The sequence below is a fragment of the Motacilla alba genome, chromosome 4A, assembly GCF_015832195.1.
Source record: "Motacilla alba alba isolate MOTALB_02 chromosome 4A, Motacilla_alba_V1.0_pri, whole genome shotgun sequence".
NCBI lineage: Eukaryota > Metazoa > Chordata > Aves > Passeriformes > Motacillidae > Motacilla > Motacilla alba.
The window spans coordinates 14,464,886-14,491,624 of NC_052045.1; the positions used below are offsets into that span (position 1 = coordinate 14,464,886).

The 26,739-nt window shown below is 61.7% G+C and overlaps 3 protein-coding genes across 6 annotated transcripts; 2 read left to right on the forward strand and 1 right to left on the reverse strand.

Annotated features, from left to right (window-relative positions):
• The first annotated feature begins 1,831 nt into the window (after window positions 1–1,831).
• On the forward strand, window positions 1,832–7,802 carry XPNPEP2 (X-prolyl aminopeptidase 2). Of its 2 annotated transcripts, none has more exons than XM_038122725.1 (21): window positions 1,832–2,055; window positions 2,805–2,878; window positions 2,967–3,077; window positions 3,157–3,220; window positions 3,393–3,497; window positions 3,637–3,723; window positions 3,823–3,969; window positions 4,064–4,165; window positions 4,274–4,355; window positions 4,745–4,940; window positions 5,072–5,161; window positions 5,263–5,372; window positions 5,459–5,536; window positions 5,617–5,688; window positions 5,793–5,853; window positions 6,040–6,109; window positions 6,223–6,327; window positions 6,655–6,714; window positions 6,892–6,968; window positions 7,086–7,184; window positions 7,463–7,802. In XM_038122725.1, the coding sequence occupies exons 1-21, from the start codon at window positions 2,010–2,012 to the stop codon at window positions 7,661–7,663; spliced, it is 2,037 nt and encodes a 678-aa protein (XP_037978653.1). In that variant the 5' UTR covers window positions 1,832–2,009; the 3' UTR covers window positions 7,664–7,802. The 2 variants fall into 2 exon arrangements, with proteins under 2 accessions (XP_037978653.1, XP_037978652.1); XM_038122724.1 differs by having other exon boundaries at window positions 1,867–2,055; window positions 7,092–7,184; window positions 7,463–7,801.
• Window positions 7,803–8,428: 626 nt separating this feature from the next.
• Window positions 8,429–13,416, forward strand: SASH3 (SAM and SH3 domain containing 3). Of its 3 annotated transcripts, none has more exons than XM_038122726.1 (8): window positions 8,429–8,634; window positions 10,843–10,935; window positions 11,173–11,322; window positions 11,402–11,549; window positions 11,623–11,771; window positions 11,891–12,097; window positions 12,368–12,518; window positions 12,595–13,416. In XM_038122726.1, the coding sequence occupies exons 1-8, from the start codon at window positions 8,581–8,583 to the stop codon at window positions 12,801–12,803; spliced, it is 1,161 nt and encodes a 386-aa protein (XP_037978654.1). In that variant the 5' UTR covers window positions 8,429–8,580; the 3' UTR covers window positions 12,804–13,416. The 3 variants fall into 3 exon arrangements, with proteins under 3 accessions (XP_037978654.1, XP_037978656.1, XP_037978657.1); XM_038122728.1 differs by having other exon boundaries at window positions 12,598–13,416; XM_038122729.1 differs by having other exon boundaries at window positions 11,405–11,549.
• Window positions 13,417–13,543: 127 nt separating this feature from the next.
• On the reverse strand, window positions 13,544–26,481 carry ZDHHC9 (zinc finger DHHC-type palmitoyltransferase 9). The gene is made up of 10 exons (XM_038122730.1): window positions 26,340–26,481; window positions 25,694–25,990; window positions 18,578–18,738; window positions 17,864–18,022; window positions 16,906–17,043; window positions 16,718–16,766; window positions 16,349–16,451; window positions 16,111–16,214; window positions 15,832–15,997; window positions 13,544–15,095 (listed from the first exon to the last, which is right to left on the reverse strand). Exons 2-10 carry the CDS (start codon window positions 25,858–25,860, stop codon window positions 14,991–14,993), a joined length of 1,152 nt encoding a protein of 383 aa, XP_037978658.1. The 5' UTR covers window positions 25,861–25,990; window positions 26,340–26,481; the 3' UTR covers window positions 13,544–14,990.
• Window positions 26,482–26,739: the final 258 nt, after the last annotated feature.

Genomic DNA, 26,739 nt, shown 5'->3' on the forward strand with positions numbered 1-26,739 from the left:
CCGTGGGGTGAGGAGTGCAGCCCCCGGCCCCGGCAGGAACCGGGCAGGGAGGACGAAGCCCCGTGAACGCGTGTCGCTAATGAACGGGATGGCAGCAAAGCGCTGTCTCACTGTCCCCGCGGCACCGCACCGCATCCTTGGGAAACTGCGTGACAATCACAGCAGCTTTGGTGTCCCTCTCCACCTGTACCTGTCTTGCCGCTGATGGGGACTCCACCCTGCCCCTTCCTGGGTTCCTCTCACAGAGCAGGGACCAGCGGGAGATGCCGGACACAGGCAGCCCAAAAGCATTCGTGACATGAGCGTTCGGGGCTCTGCCGGAGGGAGCAGATGGCCAGGGGTCCCCCCGGCTCTGAGCTGCAGATTGGTTAGGAACAGGACACAGGACAGTGGGACACGGGACAGGGGTCTGCGGCTCCACGGCGCGGTCCTGGTGCCACCTCGTGGTGAGCAGGGTCCCAGTGGCACAGCTGGACAGTCGGAGCGGTGTCACAGCACGTGGGATGGTGACACTGCTGGACAGGCAGGCGTGGACACGCCAGACAGTGTGGGGACACAGCAGGACAGTCGGAACAGTGACACAGCCAGACAGTTCAGTGCCACAGCTGGACAGTCAGTGTGGTGACACAGCCAGACAGTCACTGCAAGGGTAGGGTAAGCACCTGTGTGCCCAACAGGCCGTGAAGTGTCACTGGGAAGAGGGAGCAGCTCGGAGGGTTCGTGGCCCCCACACAGATCCAGCTTTGTCCGGCCTTGAGCTGAGCCTGCGACAGCTGGGCTGCAGGGACCCCAGGCCCAGGAAGAGGGGGTCACATCCCAAAGATCTTCACGGGTTGTGATGAGCAGTGATCCTGTAGGAAGTGCTTTGGGAGGGTGGGGATATGAATCTGTGGGGACAAGTGTTTTGGCAGGGCCCATTACAACAGATCAAGGCAGGGTGGTTTTAAATTAAAGAGACTTGGTGTGGATTAGATAGAGGGAGGAAAATCTTCTCCCCCCTGGAAGGTGGGGAGGGCCTGGCACAGGATGCCCAGAGCAGCTGTGGCTGCCCCTGGATCCCTGGAAGTGTCCAAGGCCAGGATGGAAGGGGCTTGGAGTCACCTGGAATAGTGAAAGTTGTCCCTGCCCATGGCAGGGGGTCAAAACGAGAGGATCTCTGATGTCCTTTCCAGACCCAACCAGTCTGTGACTCCATGACCTGTCCTGGGTGGGGACGTGCATTCATCCCTGGAGATCTGTGTCAGGGATGGACATTGCAGGTGTCCATCCGTGTCAGGGATGGACACCTGCAATGCCTGTTGGCAGCAGCTCTGCCCCTCTCGCAGCCCTTGTCTCCACAGCCAGAGTCATTAAAGCCGCTGGAGGAAGTACCTGTGCAATCAAAGTGACAGCCTCGGGGTCAAGGCTCCTTATGAGGAAGATAATGAGGTTCTAGCAAGGCAGATGCACGGAGGTGCTGAGCTGATGGGCCTAGAGGGACAAAGGGCACATCCCAGCAGGATCCTCCCGTGGAGCACAGGTCCCTGTGCAGCCTCAGCACAGGCTGCTGGTCCCGGGCACTGAACAGGGGCTGGTGCCCACCTGCATGGCTCCATGTCCTGTGGAGGAGGAGGGATGGCTTCGGGGGCTGATTGCCTTGGGGGCAGCTGGCCCTCACCCCAGAGATCCCCTGTCAGCTCCCCACAGATCCAAAACACAGGGGTTCCTCAGGGAGCAAAGCCTTTCCCTGATCTCCCCCTGGCCATCAGGTGGTGCCAGTCTTAGTTGGCACGCTCCCACTTCTGCTCCTGCAGGATCTTTGGACTTTGTGCTGATTTTGCTGTTTGCTTTTATTTAGCAGCGGAATTCACTTTCCAAAGGGGCAACAAACCCTACTCCCCACGCCCTGTATCTGCTGGGCCCCGTCCCTCCCATTCCACATCCCTCTGCCCCTGGGGCAAAGGCGCAGGAGGAGGGACCTGTCACGCACTGTGTCCCCTCGGTGGCCCGTCGCGCCTGGCCAGGGAGCCATGTCCCCCCCGCTCTGGATCGCAGCCTGGGCGCTCCTGCTCCACGGTACGGCAGAGGGTGGGCGGGACGCTGCCGTGGGGCGGCACAACTGGGGACCCCCGGGAGGCAGATGTGGAGAGCGTGGGATGTCCCAGCCGCAGCTCTGGGGGAAGCAGAGGTGGGTGGGTCCACCCCGGGGTGGGAGCCAGACTGTGTCGCTGCCTCGGGGATGGGCCCGGGGCAGGTGACAGGTAAGAAGCAAACCCTCAAGATGCAGACAGCTGGTACCCAAGACCTGTCATGCTGAGGATGACCCCATCGTGCCTTGTCCCACGGACCCAAGCTGTGTGCCCTTGGTCCAAAGTGAGAGGCCAGGTGCCAGCTGGTGACGGAGAGCCCAGGGAGTGGTGGTGGGACCCTGTGCCAAGCAGCCCTGGGGAGAGGTCAGGTCCAGCCGGACACGGCCCCACCATCAGCCAGTTCCTGCAGCAACCCCAGTGCTGGGATGCTCCAGGCAGGCTCCTGCCGGCCCCTCGTGCTCTGTGCCGGGCACCAGCTGCTCCCCGTGATGATCCCACTGTACCACAGGCACCGGGAGATTTACCTCCTCTGGAACCAGGGGACAACGCTGCTTTTAATCCACTGTTCCTGGGGCTAAAAACACTGGGCTTCGCAAAAAAACCCAAGCTCGGCTGACTGGTGTTTGGGGCTGGGGACGAGGGTCACAGCTGCCTAGCGCAGTTCCGGGCGGGAGCAAAGGTCCACAAAGCCCCCAGGCTGCAGCCTGAGGCTCCCGGGTGTCACCGTGCCCACAGGCTGCGCGGCAGGGCGGGCGCCACAGGCTCCTTCCACCAGGAATGACATCCGGGATTGCTCCGCGGACCCACCGGTGAGCCCCGCCTTGCTCCCCCTCCCCGTTCCTGACACCCCCGGCACAGGGTCCCCCCCGGTCCCAGCACGTCTCCCTGTGCCACCAGTACCTGCCACCGACGGCCACCAACACGACGGCGCGTCTGGCCGTGCTGCGGGGCATCATGCGGACCCACGGCGTCCACGCCTACATCGTGCCCTCCACGGATGCCCACATGGTAAGGTGGGAGTCCCCCGCAGCCCCGGGGAGCCGCTCCCTGCCCACGGCCACCTCTCACGGCTCCATCCCGGCCCCAGAGCGAGTACATCTCCGAGCGGGACGCCCGCCTGGGCTGGCTCACGGGTTTCACCGGCTCCGCAGGTGAGGGCATCCCCCGAACCCCGGCTCGCCGCTCGGGGGGCTGGCACCTGCCTGCTGGTGCTCATTCCTGGGGATCCGTGCACACGGCATGGTCCCACTCCCTGAGAGGCCCTGGGGGTCCCTGCCGGCTGCAGGGACAGAGGCGACCCCTGAGCCCCCACCCCTGTCCCAGGCACCGCTGTGGTGACGCAGGACAAGGCTGCCCTGTGGACTGACAGCCGCTACTGGACCCAGGCAGAGCGGGAGCTGGACTGCAACTGGGAGCTGCAGAGGACAAGTCAGTGGGGGCAGGATGGGGGGCTTCTGAGGGTCCCCGCTCCCAGGGACCCCCCCAGCCCCTGCCACAGCCTCCTCTGGGCTCAGCGTGGGCCGGGATCCAGCGCAAATTCGCGGTGCCATCCAGCTCTCTCCTGCAGCCTCGATCGAGTCCATCGGGATGTGGATCCTGAAGGTGGTTCCTGCGGAGGGGAACGTCAGTTTGGACCCCTTCCTCTTCTCCATCGGTAGGGCTGGCTGACACTGTTGGTCACCCTGCCCCGGGAGGGCAGCCCCTGGGTGTGAATTTACCAGGAGCCCAAACCTGCGGGCTGCTCACCCCCCAGACACCTGGAACAGCTACAGCCGGGCTCTGCACGGCTCCGGCCGGACCCTGCTCCCCCTCGAGACCAACCTTGTGGATCAGGCATGGGGTGACCAGAGACCCCTTCCCTCCTCCAGCGAGATCTACAGCCTCCCAGCAGAGTTCACAGGTCTGACCCCAGCCTCCCACAGCTCACCCACAGCACCCCCAGCCTGGGGCCGGGGTGGCCCCTGCGCTGAGCTGCCCTCTTGCCCGACTGGCAGGGAGCAGCTGGCAGGAGAAGGTGGCTGGGATCCGGCAGCGGATGCAGCAGCACGTGCGGCGCCCCACAGCCGTGCTGCTGTCGGGGCTGGAGGAGACGGCCTGTAAGTAGCCACGGTGCCGTGCTGGGGCCATGGCAGGGGCCGGGGGCTCAAAGCCTGGGGATGGGAGGGCAGTGGCACTTGTGGGTGCAGAGGTCTTGTTCCCAACAGGGCTCTTCAACCTCCGCGGAGATGACATCCCCTACAACCCCGTCTTCTACTCCTACACCCTCCTGACCAACACGACCATAAGGTGGGCAGTACAACCCTGTGGGCACACAGCTTGGAGGGGGCTCACCACCCACCCCCCTTCCAGCCTTCCTTTCCTGAGCCAGCCCCCATGGGACCCTTCTCTCGGCCCCATTGCCTCTCATCTCCAGAGCCACTCCATCCTGCCATGCCCAGCCCCGCTGACCGTTCTCTGAGCCACACATCTTTCCCAATCCATCCCCCCGCTCCCAGCCCACTCCAGGGCACGGCACACTCCCTTTCCTCACAGCCTGAGTTTCTCCCATTCCCAGCCCAGCATCCCCTCTCAGCCCCCCAGCTCCCTCCTCTCTGCTGGCGTGGCCGGACTTGGGGGGTCCAAAGGCAGCAGGTGACCACCACGTCTGTGCCCGCCCCATCCCACTTCCTCCCCAGCCTGTTCGTGGAGGAGGCCCGGCTGTCGGCGGAGGCGCGGCAGTCCCTGCGCTCGGGCTGCCCGGGGCCGCTGTGCGTGCAGCTGCAGCCGTACGGGCAGGTGAGCGCCCACCTGCGCCGCTACGCCCAGGGCAGCGTCACCGTGTGGCTGGGCACCGAGTACACCACCTACGGCCTCTACGCCATCGTCCCCCAGGTGGGCACCGAACCTGCCCACGGGGCACGCGGGTCCTGCAGGCTCGGGGACGGCCCCATGTCACCGCGTTGTGGCCGCACCCGGCGCCTGAGGGGACAGGCAGCCGTGTCACCATCTGCCTGCCCTCACAGGAGAAGCTGCTGGAGGAGAGCTACTCGCCTGTGATGGTGGCCAAGGCTGTGAAAAACGCCCATGAGCAGGAGATGCTGCGAGCTGCCCACGTAAGGGCTGTCCCCCTCCCCACAGTCCCCTGCAGAACGGGGGGAGACTGCAGGAAGCAGGGTGCTGATGCCCCCTCCCCGCCGTCACTGGGTGCCCCCAGGTCCGGGATGCTGTGGCTGTCATCCAGTACCTGCTGTGGCTGCAGAGGACAGTCCCGCAGGGGCAGGTGGATGAGTTTTCGGGAGCTCAGCACATCGATGCGCTTCGCTGGTCAGTGCTGCCCCCCGGGCCTGCCCTGCCCAGGGAAGGGCAGCCGGGGAGCCTCAGCACCTCCCTTCCTCCCTGCTGCCTTCCAGGGCCCAGCAGCACAGCCGTGGGCCCAGCTTCCAGTCCATCTCGGCCAGCGGGCTCAACGCAGCGCTGGCTCACTACACGTACGGCTGGGGCAGCGGTGGGCAGGGGGCAGGGGGTAATGGGCAGCTGGCAGAGGGCTCTGACCCCCCTCTCCTCGCAGCCCCTCCAACGGGAGCAGCCAGACGCTCTCTGCGAGAGAGATGTATCTCTTTGACACCGGAGGGCAATATCTGTGCGTAGCTTTGAACAGAGACCCCCCACCCCAGCCCCACATCCAGGGGCCCCCAAAGCCAGTGCTGGGGCTGCGTCAGCCCCATTCGTGATCTCCCTTTGCAGGGATGGGACAACAGATATCACTCGCACAGTGCACTGGGGTGAGCCCACCCCGCTCCAGAAGGTACCAGCCCCTCCCACATCAGCCAACATCCCCCTGCGCTGCCCCGGGCCACCCTGAGATGCCCAGCATCCCCCTGCACTGCCCAGCACCCCCTATGGCACCCAGCATCACGGTCCTGGCCAGGGCTGGATGTGCAGGGGTGGGTGTCTGGGTACCACCACACTCACCCCCTGCCACACCCTACAGGAAGCCTACACCCGTGTGCTGATGGGCAACATCGACCTCTCCCGCCTCATCTTCCCATCCAACACAGCAGGTGGGTGCCAGACCCAGCATTGGCCCTGCACAGAACCCCTGGCACAGGGAGCAGGATGGCACAGGAGACCCCCACAGGCTCCTTGGCCCCCATCTCACCTCTTCATTCCCCAGGGAGAACGGTGGAGTCCTTCGCCCGCCGGGCACTCTGGGACGTTGGACTCAACTATGGCCACGGGACCGGCCATGGCATTGGCAACTTCCTCTCAGTCCACGAGTGTAGGTGCCACCAGCACTGGTGCTGGCCATGTGGGCTGAGCTATGGGGACAGGGACAAGGACAGGAGCGCACTGGGGGCTTCCCAGCAGAGCCTCTATAAGGAACAGAGAAATCCCTGCAAGCAACATCTTGTGGTCTTCGCCAGGGTGGCCCCATGATCCTTGCTGAGTCGGTCCCAAGGTCCTTACTGGGATGATCCTTGTCCTTGTAGTGGTCCTTGCCATGGTGGTCCCATAGTCCTTGTCTCGGTGGCTCTGTGGTCCTTGCTGGGGTGTCCCTGGCGCACCTGCCATCCACAGAACTCTAACCCACCTCATGTCCCTGCAGGGCCTGTGGGTTTCCAGTCCAACAACCTGCCCCTGGAGGCCGGCATGTTCACCTCCATCGGTATGTCCCGGCACCCCGACTGGCACCCTGGCTCTCCAGGACGACCCCGGGCACAGAGCCCAACCAGGGACGGGCTGTCAGCTCTCAGCCCCACTCAGGGGCCAGATCCAGCCCTGCTGGGGTGGGCTGGGGGAGCCGCTGGTGTTGGGGCTCACCAGGCGTGTTCCTGGCCCTCAGAGCCCGGGTATTACCAGGATGGCGAGTTCGGGATCCGCATCGAGGATGTCGCCCTCGTGGTGGAGGCACAGACTGAGGTAGGGCAATGGGCATGGGGTGACAGCGGTGGCACACCATGGGGGCCTGCATCGAGTCAGGGGTGGGGGCAACTCCAAGGGGGTAGGGGGACATGCAATGACACCTCTCTGTGGCAGCACCAGAGCGGGGAGAAGCCTTTTCTGACCTTCGAGGTGGTGTCCCTGGTGCCCTATGATCGCAACCTCATCGACCTCAGCCTCTTGTCCCCAGAGCAGGTATGGGGGTGTGCTCGGGGTGGGGAGCAGAGCAGGGATGCGAGGTCAGCCCAGGGGCTTGGGGGGGTGGATGCCGGAATAAACCAGGACCATGGCATGAGGCTGGAGTGGGCAAGGATGGGTGCCCAGAGCAAGAATGGGTGCATGGATGTGGAGGGGCAATGAGCTCTGCGGGTGAGGCCAGCGGTCGGAGTGTGAGGCAGCTGCACAGGGAAGGCCAAAGGCAGGGGCGACACCCAGGCCAGCCCCCGGCAGCTCCCCGCGGTGCCTGGCTGCAGATCCGGTACCTGAACTCCTACTACGAGAGGATCCGGGCACGCGTGGGGCCGGAGCTGCGGCGGCAGCGCCTGGAGGCGGAGTACGCCTGGCTGCAGGAGAGCACCGAGCCCTTCCCGGTGAGCAGCGCCGGCACGGCCGCCGCGGGCACCCTGGCCCTCGCCTCGCTGCTCTCGGTGCTGCTCAGCGGGCTGGGGGCCTGATCCCGCACCCGTGGCCCCACCACCCCCCCTTCCCCCCCTCCCCAAGGCCGGGTCTTCCCCCGCCCTCACTTCCTTGTTTTTGGTGTGTTCTATTCGTTCGTCTGTGATTAAACACGAGCGAGGTGGGCCCGGCTGCTCCCCGCTGTGCCCGATGCGCTGTGCGCTGCCTCGCCGGAGAGTTAGGGCTGGAGTCCGGCCCCCAGATCCATCCCCGGGATCCTGCTTGTGCCGCCTTGTCCAGCCCTGAGGCGACCAAGCCCACACCGACAGTGAGGAGATGGATTTGGGCAGATTATAATTCTGGGGCAAAAGTTGAAGGATTTGGAGCGAGAAGATGCAGGGCAGGCAGCCCAACCACGGATGTCCCCGCGGGTGCTAGCAGCGGGGTGACCATGAGCGCGTCCCGCCTGGGTGTGGTGCCGAGCCGGGGGGACCTGCGGATACAGGGGACATCCCAGACCGAGTGCCACGCAGAGGGCTCGGCTATCCTGTCCCAGCAGGATGAGCAGGCACGGGGGTGGGCACGACAGAGGGGTTGGGGTTTGTCACCCTCTCCGTGGGAGGACACACGATGCCCATCTGCAGATGGCCGAGGGGCGGCATCACCGAGGGGCGGCAGCACTGCCGAGGGGAGGCAGGGCACGGGCAGCACCGAGGGGCGGCACGGCCGAGAAGTGTCAGGGCGCAGACACCGTCCCCACCCAGGGGCCCCGGGCAGGGCAGCAGCTCGCTGGAGGGTTTCCTTCCTCCTGCCACAGCCCGCGCTTCGCCAGCCACCCGAGCACGGCTGCAAGAGCCTCTCATGTGACCGCCAGCTTCCTGTGCGCTCCCGGCTCGGTGCCGGTGCCGCGGGACGGGACGGGACGGGCCGCGCTCGCCGCTCCGGACGCTGAGCCCTCGCCCCCCGCCCCAGCGCCATGCTGCGCCGCAAGCCTTCCAACGCCGGCGACAAGGAGCCGGGACACAGGAAGGTGAGTGCTGGCGGCATCCAGGTGCCCTCGGCACCGCAGATGTCCCGGCACATCCAGAGCCGTCCGAGCCTGGGCTGCCGTGGGATGCTGAGCAGGAGGGCCGGTGCCGGGGGGCTGGGGCAGGGCCCCGGGGGCTGGGACAGCACGGCAGCTGCCCTGCCACCAGTTTGTCTCTGCTGCCATCAGCCACCGTGGCCTCGCCAGCGCGTGGTCCTGGCCTTGTCCGCCTCCCACTCTGCCTTCCGTCCCGTTGGGACGTGCGGCTGGGATGCACGGCCCCGGGATCAACACGGGTGCCAGCTCAGGTGCCGGTGGGACCCGCAGGGCTCTGCTGGGGGATGCTGCGCCCCCCGGCCCGCCATGACCTCCCCGGGCGTGGGCGGCCGCCTGTCATTTCCTGGGGGCCATGGCTGCGGCTGTGCAGCTCTCTTGCGCAGCAAGGTGCTGCGGTCGAGGCTGCTGCGGCTCCGTCACGAGCGTCACCGCTTCCTCCGGCAGCACCGCTGCGAGGTGGCAGCCACGGGAGCACCAGCTGCCAGCGCCACGGCCTCTTGAGAGCCTCTGCGCGCCGTGGCCATGTGCCACCCTGTAGCTGGAGTCTGGAGGCTGAAGTCACCAGAGGGGGCCAAAACTGGCTCCTCATCCCCCGCCAGGTCTCGCACCAGCTGGCACTTCAGCCCTTGCCAAGCTTTGCTGGGCTGGCATCAACATCAGCAAGTCATCACGGGGAGCAGGGGCAGTGCCTGGTGTCAGGGTCCTGCCCACGACAGGCACGAATCCTGCCATGGCAGCTCCTCCGTGCTGCCAAGCTCCCCCAGGAAGCCTGGATGAAGTCCCCCTCCCTGCACTGGGGTGGCCCCATCCAGCCGGGCCAGTCCCAGTGGGCATCCCCTGCCCTTGCCCAGTCACAGCCACTCTCACTTCCCCCTCCTGCTCTGCTCGGGAGAGCCCGGCCCCCCTGACTCACATCCCACTGCCAGGCTCTCCAGGGCTCCTCCAGCCCCAGGGCACTTCTATCTCAGAGCTGTTTTGTCTCAGCAGTGAAGCCCTGGGAGGTTCAGTGGACCTGGATCTGGTGGATTCAGGGCACTGGGGTGGGAGCAGGGCAAAAGCCAGCATCCCCTCTGCACAGACGCACCTGGAGCTGGCATGGAGCCACAGTGGGTGTGCGGCTGGGTGTGGCTCTGTGAGCAAGCCCTCTGCAAGGAATTGCAAAACCAAGTGCTCAGGGGTGCTCGGTGGAGGTGATGAGGAGAATAAAGAGGGAACAGCACAGGGCTGGGCTGTGCAGGCTGGGAATAGCCTCCACCACCACAGGAGCTGGCAGAGCTGCTTGAGAACAGAAATCCCTGGTTGTGCTGGTGGCAGAGCAAGCACGGTGGTGTGCGCTCCGAGGGCCTCAAGAGTGCTGGCAGTGGCAGCTGAGCTCACTGTGCCCCAGTGCGCAAGCACGCTGGTGCTGGCATCCAGGGATGAGGGACACCTGGGACCATGTGGCTGTGCTGGCACCAAGGACGTTCCTGGCATGGAGAAACCCTTCCATGTGAGACAGGCACCTGGGAGGCCGTGGAGAGGAAGGCAGGCAGGGGGCACAGGAAAGACTAAAAGGGGCAAGGGACGGAGAGGTGTACCAGGACTGAGATGCAAAACCAGCTTTGATGGCTTAGGCATGGAAGTGGCACCAAGCCAGCTGGTGATGCTGGGGGTGTGCTCTCTGGGCTATGGGGTGACATGGGGTGATTAATCACATGGATTTGTGATGAATCCTCCAGGATTTCAGTCCTGGAGCTGACCCTGTGGGCAGCAGCAGTGACGTGGTTGCTCTGGTGCTACTTGCTCTTCACTGCCTGCCCACCTGTGCTGAGAGGAGATGCAGAGCCCTGTGTGCCCCCACGTCCTGGCCCATGTGCCAGGGTGGCATCATGGCACAGCCCTGGGCTGCTCCCAGCATGGCAGTGCCAGGCTCCGCACCAGAGCATCCCTGCCCTGGGAATGCTGTGCCAAGCAGCTGCACAGGCACCAAGAGCTCCACATCCCAGTTCCAGGGGGTTGATGACACATGGCAGCTCCTGGAAGAGAGCAAAAAACTCGTCCCAGCACTGGCATCATCCTGGGATGGGCAGAGCAGCCCAAAGGGCAGAGAGGAGCTGGGGCAGGGAATGCAGGAAGAAGCCCATCTTCCCCTCACACCTCTGCCCCTGCTCCCAGCTTTCCCTACAGCGTTCCAGCAGCTTCAAGGACTTCAGCAAGTCCAAGGTCAGCTCCCCCGTGTCAAATGAGGAGTTCAACCTGGAGGAGAATGTGAGTTCCCAACACCCCCCCGAGCAGCAGCACCCCTTGACACATCCTGCTCCCCTGGGAACAGCCCATTTCAGGGCTGGTTTCCCGAAACTCCCGGTCTTACCAGTGGCCCACGTGCCATGGAGCAACCCCAGGGTACCGGCACTGGTGGGATTTGGGATCTCACAGCCCTGCGTGACCCTGCTGAGGCTTGCCCGGGGTGGGGGGCTCTGCCTTCACTCTCCATCCCTCCGGCAGATCCCTGAGGATGATGCCAGCAGAGCCGGTCCCGAGGAGGCCGCGCGGAGCAGTGGGACGAAGCTGGGCAGGAAGTGGCGGGCGGTGATCTCCCGCACCATGAACCGCAAGATGGGCAGGATGGCTGTGAGAGCGCTGGCCGAGGGCAAGGTGAGCAGGGGGTGTGGGGACACGGACAGGTGAGTGGGGGACAGCTCCCCCTCCCTCGGCCTGACCCCGCTACCCCCAGCAGGGAGAGGTGGAGGCAGAGAGGCCATGCCCCCTGTCCCCAGCCAGCAGCGTGGAAGAGCAGAGCCATGACAAGGTGCCCCTGTCGTACCTGGAGCTGGAGGAGGAGGAGGACGGGCGCCCAGCCCTCGGACGCCAGATGTCCAGCGGTGAGGCCAGCCCCGACAGGACACTGGCCCCACGTCCCCAGCCAGGCACACCCTGACGCCCTCCTCTCTGCAGGCAGCGACATTGCCAGCCCTGGCGATCACAGGGACAGCCAGCAGCTGGAGGAGACCGTCCCAGCCTACACTGGCCCCTTCTGCGGCCGGGCCCGCGTCCACACCGACTTCACCCCCAGCCCCTATGACAAGGACTCCCTGAAGCTGCGGGTGAGCCACGGCCACTGCGGCCCTGGGGAGGGAGGGTGCCTGGGGACCTTCTGAGCTGGGGGCGTTCCCTGCCTGTCCCCAAGCCTGCGCCCATCACCATCCCATGTCCCTTGGCCTAGAAAGGGGACATCATCGGCATCATCGAGAAGCCACCTGTGGGCACCTGGACCGGGCTGCTCCACAACAGGGTGGGCTCCTTCAAGTTCATCTACGTGGATGTGATCCCTGAGGAGACGGTCCCTGCCCGCAGGAGCCGGAGCTCCAGCCGGAACAAGCGCCTCAAGCCCAAGACCCTCCATGAGCTGCTGGAGCGCATCAACCTGCAGGTGAGGGACAGGGGCTGCGGGGGAACAGCAGCGCCCAGCACGGGACCAGCAGTGCGACAACCCCTCTCCCCTTCACTATCCCCCACCTCGTGGGTCCTTCCACCAAGCACCCAGGGGCACCGAGGGGACACGTGGGGCATCTCTGGGTAGTGTGGGGTAAGCACCCACCGTGGACCCACTGAGGGGGGAGCTACAGGCCAGCACTGGGGGTCAGGAGGAGCCAGGGGAGCCACCCATGCCCCACTCACCCTACCCACATCCCCCACCCAGGAACACACCCCCACCCTCCTGCTGAATGGGTACCAGACCCTGGAGGACTTCAAGGAGCTGCGGGAGACCCACCTGAACGAGCTGCACATCATGGACCCCCAGCACCGCGCCAAGCTGCTGACGGCTGCCGAGCTGCTCCTGGACTACGACAGTAAGAGTGCTGGGGAGGGGGCGGGAGACCCCGAGTGGGTACCCCAGCAGCACTAACAGCACGGCCCCTCTCCCAGCAGCCAGTGAGCCAGAGGATGGTGACACCACTGAGGCCCTGCCATCGCCCTCAGAGCCCAAAGGGGACATTCCCCGGGACTCCGGCTGCTTCGAGGGATCAGAGACCCTGGATAGCAGCCGGGAGGAGGCCGAGCTGGGGGGTCCTGAGGAGCAGCAGGCGGGTCCTGAGGAGCAGCTGGGGGGTCTCTCCACGGCAGAATCCCCCTGAGCCCGCCAGCACCGCCACTTTCCACTCTGGCCCTAACAGGGGGGCTGGATTGGAGGGGATGGCTGCTGGTGGGGGACAGGGGAGCCCCAGTGGTGCCACCTCGGGGCCCGGCTCGGCCCCTGCACCAGAGCCAGATGCTGGGTGAGCACAAGGTGCCCCAGGACATTTTGCATGGCACAGCCTGGCACCACTGCCCGAGGCAGGGACTCTGGGCATGCTGGGGCATCTCACTCCCCACCGAGACACCAGAGGCATCGGCTGCTTTCCCCAGGTTTGCCAGCAGGCTCAGGAAGGGAGCTGGGAATGGAAGCCGTGTGTGCAGGCAACTGAAGCCTGCCCAGGACACTGTCACTTCTCAGCATGGACACACAGAGCCCCCCCCTTTGCCATGGGGGACAGCAAGATGCAAATAACACAGCTAAGACACCCTGGAAGCGTGAGATGGAGAGTCCTGGAAACGCACAGGGAAGGGGGAGGAGGCAGCTGGCTTGGGGCAGCACAGAAACGCAGGGGTTACAGCTCAGCCATTTTCAAACCAATTAAGTTTCCTTCATTGTTTTAAAATTTAAAAAAAAATAATAAAAAGAAAAAAATAAAGAACACCCAGCCCTCACCCAACCCCCTTCCTTCCTTCTGGAGACCCTGACCCGTGCAGGCAGGTCCCGACAGGCAGCACTCCACACACCTCGTGGAACAGGGAGCAGCAAAGCCAAAATACACTTTTTCACACCGAATTGGAGATTTGGTCAGTAGCGTGTTGGGGCGACTCGCACGGGGTGGGTGGGGCACAGGAGCCCTGTCCCCGGAGGATGGAACGGGATGCGGCTGGGCTGGCTGAGGGCCATGGCAGGGCGGCCGGGGCTCCTTCCCAGCCACATTCCAACCGGGAGCAGCTGTGGCAGCTCTGCCCTCTCACCCGGGAGAAGAGGCCCCGTGCCGCGGGAGAGGGGGCAGTGCCGGTGCCACGTTCACACCACACCCCTCGCCCCAGCACAGACACACACACACAGGACTGGCCCGGCAGGACGCCCCCCAGCAGCCACCACACGCCTGCCGGGAGGAACGCGAGTGCCCAGCACTGTGACAAGGGACGTGGAGCTGCCAGGCACAGAACGGCCTCTCCTCCCCCAGCGACCTCTGTGGGGATCCCAGAGGTGTGAGGGTCCTGCCAGTGCAGGACAGGGACTGTGGAGTGGAGGGAGCCCTGCCATGGCACAGAGCGCTCCCACCATCCCCCAGCCTCTCCTCCTCTGTTGAGGACACACAAGCCCAGCCCTGGGCAGCTGGTACAATCCTGGGAAGATGCATGGCTCCCAAAGCCAGTCTAGGATGGCTGAGAACAGCAGAGCAAGGGAAGGGGGGGGACATGGGGATGCAATGACACAACACAGATTGGGGCTGAGGTTCTGCAGAGCTGCTGTGCCACAGCTGGGGAGGGCTCAGTGCAGACACCCAGCAACAAATGCAGCCCCAGCACCAGCCAGGAGCCAGTGGCACAGGCAGACCCTTCCCTCTCAGCTGTCCACCTCGGCTGCCTTCTCCCTCCCTCGAAGCCCAGGGTGGTGTGAGCACCAGGGCAGGGTGGGAAGGAGGGTCCCCTCATAGCTGCTGCCTTGTTACACCACATGGAAAGGAGCACAGGAAGACAGCTACCTAAAAACCGCTGCCAGCAGAACCTCTTCCCACTTGTTTGGGTCCTTGGGGCACCAAAACGTCTCCTGACAAGCCTCGCCACGCCAACCACAAAACAACGTCACGGATTAGAAGAAGGAGGGAGGAGGGGAGAGAGGACATTGCCGCCACAATTGCTTTCCCCTTCCTTGGGGATTCCTCAGCAGGAGGGCGCAGGCTGGCCCTGACAGCCTCACCCTGTCAGAGCTGGGCCCGGGCAGAGGGACAGCCCCAGCCCTGAGCTGGGATGGAGCACCCAGGACAGCCCACAGAGCCAGAGGCCCGGCCCCAGGCAGACCTGGTGCTGGCAGTGCCCCAGGGTGACCAGGGCGTGCCACCCGCGCTCGCTGTCCTGTGCCACCGCGCGAGGCCAGCGCTGCCCGCGCCGCGGTGAGTAATGACTAAAGCAAAATGGCCATGGGGAATCAGGTGCCTGCCATCCAGCCCTTCTCCTCTCCTCCACCACTTCCAGCTTTGATTAGACAAAACAACAAAGTTCTCCCTTCCAAGCAGATGCTAGTGCTCCGCTCGCCCAGCGTCCAGGGAGGGCACCGGGAGCTCCCCAGGCGTTCGCTGCTTCTCCTCTGGCATCTCGGTGTCACTCACAGATGGCGCAGGGACCTGGAGAGAGAGGACAGTGTGACCTGCAGGGACACCCCCAGTGCAGAGCCCGAGCACACAGGCCCCACCGCTCCGCTCCCAACTCCAGCTACACTAGCAGCGGTCTCAGGTGGGCTTGGGAAAAGGAGAAACCAAAATCAGGGGCCACCCAACAGGCAGAACAGCAGCTTCAGGAAGAGCTGGAACACTGGACTGCTCCAGCAGAAGGTGTCTTGGACTGTGTCCACCAGAGAAGGGCAGCTCATGCCCAAGCAGGAGCAAGCTGAGCCATTTCCCACCACGTTAATGGAATAATTTAGGTGGGAAGGGCACTCTGGAAGTCTCCTGTCAAACTGTGTCCTTAATGCAGGACTAATTTCAAACACACAGCAGGCTGCTCAAGGCCACAACACTTTTCTCTACGGATGGAGATCCCAGGGACAGTCCTGCAGCTCACACTCAGAACCAGAACAAGACGTCTGCAACCTCTCAGCCCTCCCCAGCCCCGCCGAGCTCCATGGGCAACAGCTCCTGAGTGCTCTCATGGCAGGACTGATCTCCAAAACTGCAGCCAGCTGTGATCTCCTTTGAGGAAATCCAAGGAAGCCAAGACACTGGTTTCCAGGGTCAGAGCAAACAAGCTTTTCAGCAGCAGCCTCTCACATGGCCCACCGTGTAGTTTTGTCCTTCCTAAGTCACACTCTCAGCTTTCTTCCACTGTCCCAGAGCCCCCCCAGCTCCCAAGGGGATCACTCACAGCACTGGGGGGAGGAATGCTGCCATCCTGCTGCTTCACGCCACCCTCCTGGGCCTGCCCAGGGCCCTGAGTGGCCGGGGGCTCCTGCGTGCCGGGTCCCCGCAGGCACGACCCCTCCTGAGCTGTGCTCTCCTCCTGCTGCAGGATGCCCCGTCTGTCCAGGACACTGCAAGAACACCACCACACCATCAGAGACCCGTGTCTCCCCAAATCCCACCTCTCTTCCCAGCAGAAGTGCTGGTGAAAGACAAAGGTCAAGGCAGCCCCTCAAGAACTCACCTGGGGGGCAGGGGCCCGCAGAGCACCTCGCAGCAGTTCTTCACTATGTTGCCGTGGCTGTAGGGATTCTGCACGCGGTTCTTCCCAGTCCAGGACCCCTTAATCTGAAATAAGTTGGGAACAAACTCAGGTTTACTCCAAGGCCACCCAGCTCCAGCCCCCAGATCCCTGTGTTCTGCACAGCCTTGACACACTGAGAAACAGCGACAGCTCAGAGGAAGAGGAAGGCTCTACTTACGTCTTCGTTGGTTGTCTGATTCAGTGCCACCAGGAAGGTGTGGAACCCAGTTAACCCCACCACCGACCACAGCGTGAAGAAACAGATGAGCACCTCCAGTACAGTGAGAACAGTTAAGGACGGGGAACAGCCCGAGAGCAGGCCCAGCCCACCTGTTACTGCCCCCACAAACACCAACTTCCCTTCCTCTCCTAGCCACCATCTTCTGTTTTATTCTCCTCCCAAAAGCCAAGAAACTGCTCCCCACATTGTCATCCAGGGGAAAATGCTCAGAAAGACTCAGAGTGGCCTAAGCAGCCACTCCACCATGCAGCTCCCACTAACCCCCAGTTGTGGAGAAGTCAAGCCCTTGGGACCATGGAAGGATATGTCCCTGGGGTTTCCTTCAACGTGTTCAGAAACCCAATCTTCAGAGATTCTGCAGTACAAAAAGAGAGAGATCTTTTTCACCTGGAACATCCCACCAAGTCCAGCTCCCTTTCCCACTCCCTAACTCTGGTTTCACACCACCATCTGTAGCCCCACTCCCTCCCTCCCAGCTCTTCAGGCAGACTCACTCAGTGCTACGTAGACAATGTTGAAGGTGAAGATGTAGATGGTGAGGAGGGAGAGCGAGAGGATGAAGAGGTAGAAGTAGCGGTAGTTCCTCTTTCCCACGCAGTTGCCCACCCAGGGACAGTGATGGTCAAAGCGCTCTGCAGAAGCCAAGATGAAAATTAGCCCTGCCCTGGCATGGGCCTGCCCACGTCTAGATCCTTGCCCCTGTGCTCCCACTTCAAAAATCCCCCAGGCTGACATAAACTGCCAAGTTCAGCCCTCTGCTCAGTCAGGACCCCATATCCTGGCCTCCTTTCAGGAGGTCAGAAAGTCCAAAATTGTTTTATAATGAGTCCTTTTGCACATTAAGAGAGAATTTGAGCTTGACCCCCCATGAGTCTTCTCTCCCTGGAGTACAACAGCCACGGCATATGGGTTACATGAAGGCCTGGGAGTCCCCATGTTCTTACCCTGAAATAATCAGGAGAAGGTTCAAGAAACTGCACAACCACACAAAGGTTGGGAATCTGAAGAGGAGGAAAGGGGTCCGAAAGGACAGGATTTCTGCCTGGAGCAGTGATGCTGAACATGAGCCAGTTACAGACACAGAAGGAAGACAACAACCAGGGCACCCCAGGGAATGGCACAATCTCTGTGCTGATCAAGGAGCTGCTGTCACCTGAGACACAACTCTCCACTGGAACCCTCCAGTCCTGCAAGGCCAGAGTCCAGCGGGACCCAGAAATGGGCTGCACATGTACACAGAGCAGCTGGACTCGGTTATTGCCAAAGTCCCGGCAAAGAGGAAGCACCTGGCTCCAGGTTCTGAGCAAACCTCAAGCTCCTCGAGCACAAGACGAGGCAGCCTGGACACGGCACCAGCCCAGAGGTGCCCAGCACAAGCCTGGGCGCGGGTCTGTCCCTGTCCCAAGGCTCTCTGCGAGGAGCAGGGCCAGGCCAGGCCTGAGCACCACTCACCCACGCAGTTGTCGCAGATGCTGCAGTGCGAGGCGCGGGGCGGCCGGAAGATCTTACACGTGTAGCAGTACTTGAGCTTCACAATCTGGTTGTTGATCTGGAAGTTCTTGATGCGCGGGGGCGGGCGCTGACCCTGCGGCACGGTCCCGTTGGTGGCCTCTGCCAGAGAGAACCGGGCACAGGTCGGACCTGCTGCTACAACACGACAGGCCTCAAACGACAACTCGCTTCCCTGCCTTTCCTACCGGTGGGATCGGAGCCCGCTGGCTCCAGAGCCGGAGGCTGCAGCTCTGCTCACGCAGGCCAGAGCCAACCTGGCAGCTTGGAGGCAGGAAAAGGATGCCAGAGCTTTCATGGGCATGTTGAGAGTGGGCTGGGTATTATCACCTGCATCCACCAAACCTCCTCTCTCCCTGAAGGATCAAGGGGACCTCTCCAAGCTTTCTGCACCCCTTCTCAAAAGCAAACTGAGTTTGTATGTACATGGCTATGGGAGAGAAAGCAGCAGGTGAAACGGCTCCCAGAGAGGGATGCAGGTACATGGCGCTGCCTTCTTGAAACTTGGCCAAGTACAGTGAGCCAGCAGATTGGGGCAATCCTCACTTTTGGCGGTCCAGCCAGGAAGATAAGCTCTTGCAGGGACTGTAACCTAGAAATATACCATAAATAGGGAGGCTTTTCCAGCCCTCACCAGCTTGGCCACTCCACACTCACCAATCTCCATCTCAATGAAGGCTGCCTCGTCGGGCAGGGCCCTCGGGATCACGCCGGGGTCGCTGAAGCTCGTCCGCAGCAGCGTGGCCATGGCGAACAGGAAGAGAACTGCTGCAAACACGGGGATGGCCGGGGACAGCTGGACCGCCAGGTACCGGCACCTGCGGACACGGGGCAGGACACGATGAGCCAGAGTCTCATCGCCTGGCACAGCGTCAGAGCCCGCGCACTCCGGAGCAGAGAAGCTGCTCAGCACATCCTTCCGATCCCACCACCACAGGGGAACACTCCTGGGGCAGCTCCAACAACCAGGCACCATCTCAGCATCTCCACGTTTTCCACCAGCTAGGCACAGATATTTCCCAGCATTTGTTCTGCTTTCAGCTCCCATTTTAAGCAATGCCAGAAACACAACCAGGCAGCTGGAAAGACCTTGTCCATTACATTCCTGCTGCCAAGGGATGGGCCAGACCACTGGGAGAAGCACCCAAGGCCTGGTCAGGGACCCCACACCTGGAGAGCCGGAAGGCAAGGAAGCCTGTAGGCATAGTGGGAATCTCTAGCTAACCCCTAAAGAGCAGGAGCTTCCCGCACCACAGAAATTATTGGGATTAAGCGCATCCCGTACTTCTTAGGAATGGATTCCTGTGGAAGTGCAACATTCCCAAGCAGCACCAAGACATCTGGCTTCCTTTGGCTTTCCTGAGACAACAGCCTAGAACACTCCAAATAAAGCAGAAAGGCTCCTGCTTCAAGACTCCCCCAGCTCAAAAGGGAACAAGGTGTGTTTTCTCCATAAATACAGCAAGGCCCAATGAGGAGTTTATGGTGCTGATCCCGCTGATAGAGGAGATGCAAAGGGAGCATGGGACTCATCTCGCCATGGCCATGCTGCTCCTGGACATCCACACTCAAAAAGTTGTTCCCAGAGGTGCTGCAGCCCTAGCCGTGTGGGAGGCCTGGGCAGAAGTCACGTTTTAGAGACATATTGGGCTGAAAAACCCATATTTGACCCTGATTCCTTCAGAAAACCCTACTGATGTTGGGGTGAAGTTCCTATGGAGCTTTGCTATGGTTTAAGGGAAACCCCACCTAAATCCCACCACTTGTGTCATGTCTCACCACTCCTCACATGCATCCCTTCCCCGGCCTCCTGCTGCAGCTGGGCACCCAGGCTTTCAGGCACTTGGCTTTCTAAGATCCACCCTTTATCCCTGCTGGTGAGGGATGGATCCAACCCAGACTCCTGCTGTTCCACTCTTACTCTCCATGGGAGCATCAGGCTACTGCAGTGAGGGGCCAGGGATTATCCTCCCTGGGGGGCTGCCAGCCCAAGCAAGGCCATTTCCATTACCCCCACAGCACTATTTAATTCTGGACAGCATTCCCAGCACAGATTCCCCAAACACAAAGCAGTTTCCAGCTCCAGCTGGCAGCACCAGGCTCTGCAGGCCCACTGCAGGAACATTTCCTGAGCCGTTGCCTGACTCCAGCCCTGTCCTCCACGTGTGGCAGGGACAGAAGGCCTGCACACTGAATCTACAGCACACTTCAGTCACAGCTGCAACACCAGAAACCCACAGCAACACAAAGAGCCTGGGCCTTAAACCAACATCCTTCACTTCAGACACTGCACACTCTGCTGTTCCCCAAAACAACGTCCCTGTGCCCAGCCCTGCCCACAGACGAAGAACTGGAGGGCCGAGCTTATCGTCTTCAGGCAGCCTAAGATAACTCTGCATTCCCTCTGCAAGGGCAAAGTCCAGGGACAGCTGCGAGTCAGCCAGCAAGTAAACAAAAACCTTGGAGCTCATTTGGGGTAGGAATATGGGATTAGGAAGATGGAACATGGATTTAGGTGCAGGTCAGCCTCTTCTCCCAGGCAATCAGTGACAGGACGAGAGGACACAGCCTCAAGCTGTGCCAGGGGAGGTTCAGGTTGGACATCAGGAGAAGGTTCTCCATGGAAAGGGCTGTCAGGCATTGGAAGGGGCTGCCGAGGGAAATGGTGAACTACCCATCCCTGGAGGTCCAAGGAACAGCTGGATGTGGCACTCAGTGCTCTGGTCTGGTTGACAAGGTGGTCACCAGTCACAGGACTTGATGGTCTTGGGGGTCTTTTCCACCCTAAACGATTCTGTGATTATTCCTTTAAGAGCTGGACACTGCCTGCCCCAAAGGGCTGCAGCCTGACCCTTGTCCAGCTGATAGGACAGCTTCTGGAACCGCTGTGACAAACATGAACATATTGTGGGTTTAAATACGGATCCACGAGCTGTGTTAAAGCTGAGCCACGGCCCTCCTGCTTCCACACAGGCCCAGCTTAGCTTCCCTTAGCTGGGCTGGCGTCTGTGGCCCCTTGCAGGTGAGGGCAGAGGTAAGAGCCAGAGGAGCTCCCACCATGGTGAAACTGCATGGCCAGGCCCAGCATGGAGCCCACCACGTGCCTCCCACCCTCCCTGTGCTGATGGGGCCTCGCTCTTCAGGTGACTTCCAGGGAACCCGAACATGGCAGGAAAGCAGCCACACAAGGTCCTGACTTGGCACTCAGGTACTCACTAGCACCGGGGTATCTTCAGTCTGCGCCTTGTCTCTAAGATGATTTCATTGCTCAGGAACAGACGTTTAAAGATCTTTTGTTTGGGAGAGCTCACAGCCAACAGAGATGCTCTGTTGGCATGTGAAGATGCTGCTCCCCCATTCCCAGCACCATTTCTGTGCTCTGGAGCATTTTGTCACCAAAAAGCAGACAATAACAGCACTATCACAACTCATCATCACGGCGGGGGTGGGCTGGGGCGGGAAGGGTGAACAAAGGGATCATTGGAATGGGGAGCAGGGGGAGAAGCAGCTGGGAGGTGCCATGAGTTACGGTGCTTGGCTGGTTATTCTGCACCCGCTTGGCAAGGTCTGTTGTAATCAGCACACTGAGCAAAGCTCTGGAGGAAGGGGAAAGCCACAGGGACTGCAGCCACGGCCACAGGGCAGCACATCTGCCAGGCAGACCCCACCAGGGCTCAGCACAAGCTCCACAGTATCACTCACCCACATCTCACCTGCAAATCACCTGCTTAACCTTCCTCGGCTACAGCACTGCCACATCGTGTGCCTGGTCTGGGTGCCAGCAGAGCTGTATCTTTCCCCAGTGCCTGTCCCCAGCAGGGCACTTCAGCCTGGCTGTGCTGGGTGCTCCCACCAGGGAAGGCATGGTGTCGAGCAGCCACTGTGTTTGCAGTAAGTGTGGAAGCAGCTGCTCCAAAGCCCAGCCACACCACAACACCGTGTCCAGGCCCTTCCCAGCAGCACCAGGCAGGGCTGGAGCTCTCCCTGGAACCTCTCCCTACCTGCCTGCAGTGACACATCAACTGTCAGCACACGCCATGTGCTTCTGACACAGCTGAGGCAGGAGACAGGTGTGTTGTGCCGATGTCATTGCTCCTTTCCCAGCTAAAATCTCAAATCTCTGCACAGACAAATCACCCCAAGATCCACCCAGGAAATGGGGTGCCACACAGGACATGGAGGCTGCAGGGAGGGCAAAGTCATCTCCTGAGAAGGAGCCCACATATGAAAAAAAGTCAATCCAAACCCCAGGAGTGGCCACTTCCCCTAGAAACAAGAACAAAACAAGCTGAACTCTGGACACCAAAAAGTTCACTTCTATTGAGAGAAACTACAATATTAAAAAGCATGAATTAACTCACATGTAAGTTTTGACCATGCTTGACACAGATCTAACTAGAGGTGATGCCAGCTCAGAGGCTCCCCTCTGAGTCTTGGGTCTCTGGGCTTTGGAAATCAAAACCAAAAAATAAAATGACACAAAGGGTAGTATAGGTGTTTTCAACTCATCAGAAAACAAAGACATTGTCATCTCTACAAAGCTAATAAATAGGAAAAAGAAAGTGACAAATATGCCTGGGCATTGGCAAATCCAAGAGGAGCCCAAGAGCAGCCCCTTCCCATGAGGAGCCGGTGTTGCTGGTGCTATCATGCCTCTAACATCTCCAGATGTCAAGTTTTGTGCTGAAAAGCCAGAGACAAAAGAAATCCCATTCCCTTCAGCTGAGCCTGGAACTCCAGGAGGGACAGGAACTGCAAAGGGAACTCCCAGCCTGAAAGCAGGCACTGCATCCCATCATCCCAGTTCCTAAAGGCATTTTTTACAAGTGCTTTATCTGGTCTCCTCATGCTGGAACACCTCAATCAGACGGCAGCTAAGTGCCCAACCACGGGGCTGACATACCATTAGGAGTCTGAAATAACGCCAAGAGGAAGTGAAACTGTATTTGATGGGACGTGTTATGGAGCAGACCCAGTTAAACACAGGTCTCGGACTCTGCAGGGAGCAGCCCCAAGCCGCGGGAGCTGCTCCCGTAGTGGTGAGAGAGGTGCCCTTGGGCAGAGGACTCCAGTCGGCCGCTGCAGAGCCCTTCCCAGGAGCCAGCACAGCTCCGTCCCTCTGCCTTATCTAAGAGGGAGGAGTCGGATCTCAGGTACAGCACTGAGTTCTGCTAGCCTCGGGCTCCTGTTTGCTCCTGGCTGGAGAGATTTCCCCAGTCCCGGAGCAGAGCGCTGCCGTTTGGGGGATGATTTCCCCAGTCCCGGAGCAGAGCGCTGCCGTTTGGGGGATGATTTCCCCAGACCCGGAGCAGAGCGCTGCCGTTTGGGGGATGATTTCCCCAGTCCCGGAGCACAGCGCTGCAGTTTGGGGGATGATTTCCCCAGTCCCGGAGCAGAGCGCTGCCGTTTGGGGGATGATTTCCCCAGTCACGGAGCACAGCGCTGCCGTTTGGGGGATGATTTCCCCAGTCCCGGAGCACAGCGCTGCGGTTTGGGGGATGAAGGCACAGAAATTCCCAGCCACAGGGCTGAGGCGGCCTGAGGACACCGCGGAGCAGCGGGCAGCACTGGAGAAACTTGGAGGGAAAAACCAGCACCAGCAGCAGCCCCGCGAGTGCGACCATGGCTCCAGGGCTGGGAAGGAAGGGCTGTGCGTGGCTTTTCTCCTGCCGTGGGTGCCGGTCCCCACCGGCCTCAGCTGTAACTGGAGCCAGCGCAGCCCGGAGCGCCGGGATCAAGCCCAGCCCGGCGCAGGGCAAGCAGCCAGCCAGATCCTGGCTCCAGGCACCCCGAGCCGTGCTCAGACAAGGTGTGACTGCGCAAGTGATTCAGCTGAATGGAGCAGGCAGCACGGCACAGGCAGCCTGCAGTGAGCGGGCAGCCAGGGAAAGGCTCCTCCGCCCACCGCCGGCTGCCGCGCTCCAAATCCAGACACCAACTTTAAGGGGGAAACCAGGAATTTCCACGCAAACACTAAAGAATCTGCCAAACACCGAGACAAGCGGACAACACGGTGAAAAATCGAGGCTGAGATCCTCACTCAGAGCTCCCTACACATGCAGGGCAGGCAGGGCTCCTGAGCAGCCAAGCAGCTTATCTCAGCCTGATCAGTGAAACAGAGACCTTGGGGAGTGTTTCCAGCTGGGAGGGCAACATTTCATCCCTATCCCAAATTCAAAAATCCCCCAACAAGTTCAAAACAACCCTCTCTCTTCCAAACCAAGGTGTTCTGCACTGAAAGAATCAAATGGGTATTCGGATTTTACTGAACTTTTCCTTATCTCCCTCAGATGATTAAACTAAAATTCAGAGGTGATCCTGTTCCCAGCAGCATTCCTCCCCATAGCCCTCCAGGTCTAGGCACGGCCTGGATGTCTTGGTGCAAGTGACTCCTCCACAGGCCTCTGCCTGCCAGAGCATGGAAAGGGGCTTCTCAAGGAATTTCCAGTCACGTTCCTGACTAACCACAGCCTAGGTCTGGAAAACAGCCTTGGCTCACTCTGCCTTAGCACAACCACGGCAGAGCGGGATGTGGTTCACTCTCCTGCTACGGACAGGATCCACAGGGAGCCAGAGCAATTAAACCTCAAATCAGTGTTTCTGGTGCAACAGTAAGCGTTTCTGGAGCAGCAACACTTATTAGTTCTTCCTGTAAGGCAGGAAGGCTCAGCCCTGTTTTTCAGATGGAAAAAACCCCAAACATCAAACCAAGAAGTATTTTACCTCGGAAATCAGACTGAGCCAGGGATAATTTGGGCAGGGAACTAGGGAGAGACACACTGGGCCAGGGAATGTGGAAACAAGTTCCCTGGCTTAGGAACGATGCTGAGGAGGACAGCATCTGGGCCAAGGGCTTTTCGGAACTGCAGGAATAGCCAGGGCTTAGCCAGTGAGCAGGTCCTTACACTCGTTCTTCTTGGCTTTGCGACCTTTCGTATTATCCGACCCTGTTTCAGCCCTTCTGCTGCCCCAGAACACAAACATGCCCGTGAAGACTGAGGAAGGGAAGTTTTTCAGTTGTTTAGCTGATCCAAGTTCATCCTCTAGCCAGACAACAGGGGTGTCCTGCGCCCTCCCACAGCATCAGCCCAGACAAACACAGGCTTTTCCCTTTTTGCTTGTGGTTTTTTTTTTATTTTTATTTTAGGATTAGTCTAAGGCCAGCCCAGCTCCCAGGGAGAGCTGAGGGGAAGGGGCAGATCCCTCTTTTTCATCAGGATCAAAGGTTTTGGCTGAAGGTCTTTTGGCTGCCAAGGTGATGTAAGGGGTGGTCGGATCCTTCCCAAATACCAGCATGGCTCTGGCTGCGGCGCAGCCTGGGGCTGGGGTAGGTCAGACTGGCAGGACCCCCAAGCTCACTCCTTATTAATCCTCCAGCTGGGGTCGCCTGCTCGGTGGGGCCGATGCACAGGGGGCTGCACGCCCGCCTGTGGGTAGGGACACAGGCTGCGCCCCAGGGCTGCAGCAGCGGTACCCTGGCACTCCGGCTATCCTGGAGCCAGGAACACTCGGGACAAAGGACTGCCAAGTCCCAGACGGAAGGTGACCCACGGCGAAGCAGGGCCAGCGTCACCCCCCGGCAGGGCTCCGGCAGGGCCCATTCCCCTCAAAACCTCCAGGGTCAGTCTGCTGAGGGTGAGGAAGGAGATCTGGACAGGGAGAGCCACACTCCGTGCCAGGCTGCGCCGTGCCGGGCTCGCCTCCCTCTCCCGAAGGCCCCGGACACACGGGCCCGTCCCCACCCCCGTCCCGTGGGGTCCCCGGGGAACTCACTCGAAGGCGAAGAAGAGGGCGCAGGTACCGAGGATGAGGAAGAGCGTCAGGTAGAAGATGCCCTTCTGCCGGGCCATCATGATCCGGCCGTCGCAGCAGAAGGTGTTCCTGCCCGGCAGCTTCTCCCATTTCCGAACCACCTTCTTCCTCGCCACCATCACCGACATGGCGGGGCCGTCACTGGGGCGGCAGCGGCCGCCGCGCGTTCGGGCGCTGCTGCTGCTGCTCCTCCGCCGCCCGCGCGCCCAGCATCATCGGGGCCCCGCGGGGCCGGGCTGGGCTGGGCTGGGCCGGCGGCTGCGGGAGAGGGAACGGGGAGAGCGCTCGGTCAGCACCAGGGCGGCGGCGGCACCGGCACGGGGGGCGGCGGCCGCCGTCGCCATGGAAACCCCGCGCCCGGGAGGGGCGTTGCCGCGGGAATCCACCGGGGAGGGGGCGCGGGGCGCGGCCAGGAAGCCTCTCGGCTGGGCGGCTCCGCAGCGGGAGGGGACGCGGCAGGGCCGGGCCACACCGGGCAGGGCAGCCTCGGCTCTGCGGGCGTGCCGGGAGCCGGCGGGGAGAGAGCGGAAGGGAAGGGCTAGAGAGGAGACGGGAGAGGACGGGAAGGGAGCGAAGGGGACGGGAGGGGCCCCGCGCCACCGCTCACCAGGTGCCGGTACCGCTCGGGCCGCGCCGGTCGCTCCCACCGCGCCGGGAGGGGCCGCCACGCCCCGAGCCCCAACGGGGCGGGGCCGCCGCGGCCATTGGTCCCGCCGCGCCCTCCGCCCCGCCCCGCCGCTTGCCCCCTTCCCATTGGGCACGTGCGCTGTCAGTCCGCGGCAACTCCTCCCACCGACCAGCTTCTCGCCATTCCATTGGTCAACAGCGCTGTCGCTTCGCAGCGACTCGTCCCTCCCCGCCGCTTCTCGCCGGTCCATTGGCCGTGCCTGCTGCCACTCCGCGTGGTTGGCCCCGCCCCGGTGCGGACAAGGGAGGGCGGGGTGAGGGCGGGGCGCGGCACGTGGTGGGGGCGGGGCCGGGGGCTCCGGCTCGGCTCGGCTCGGCTC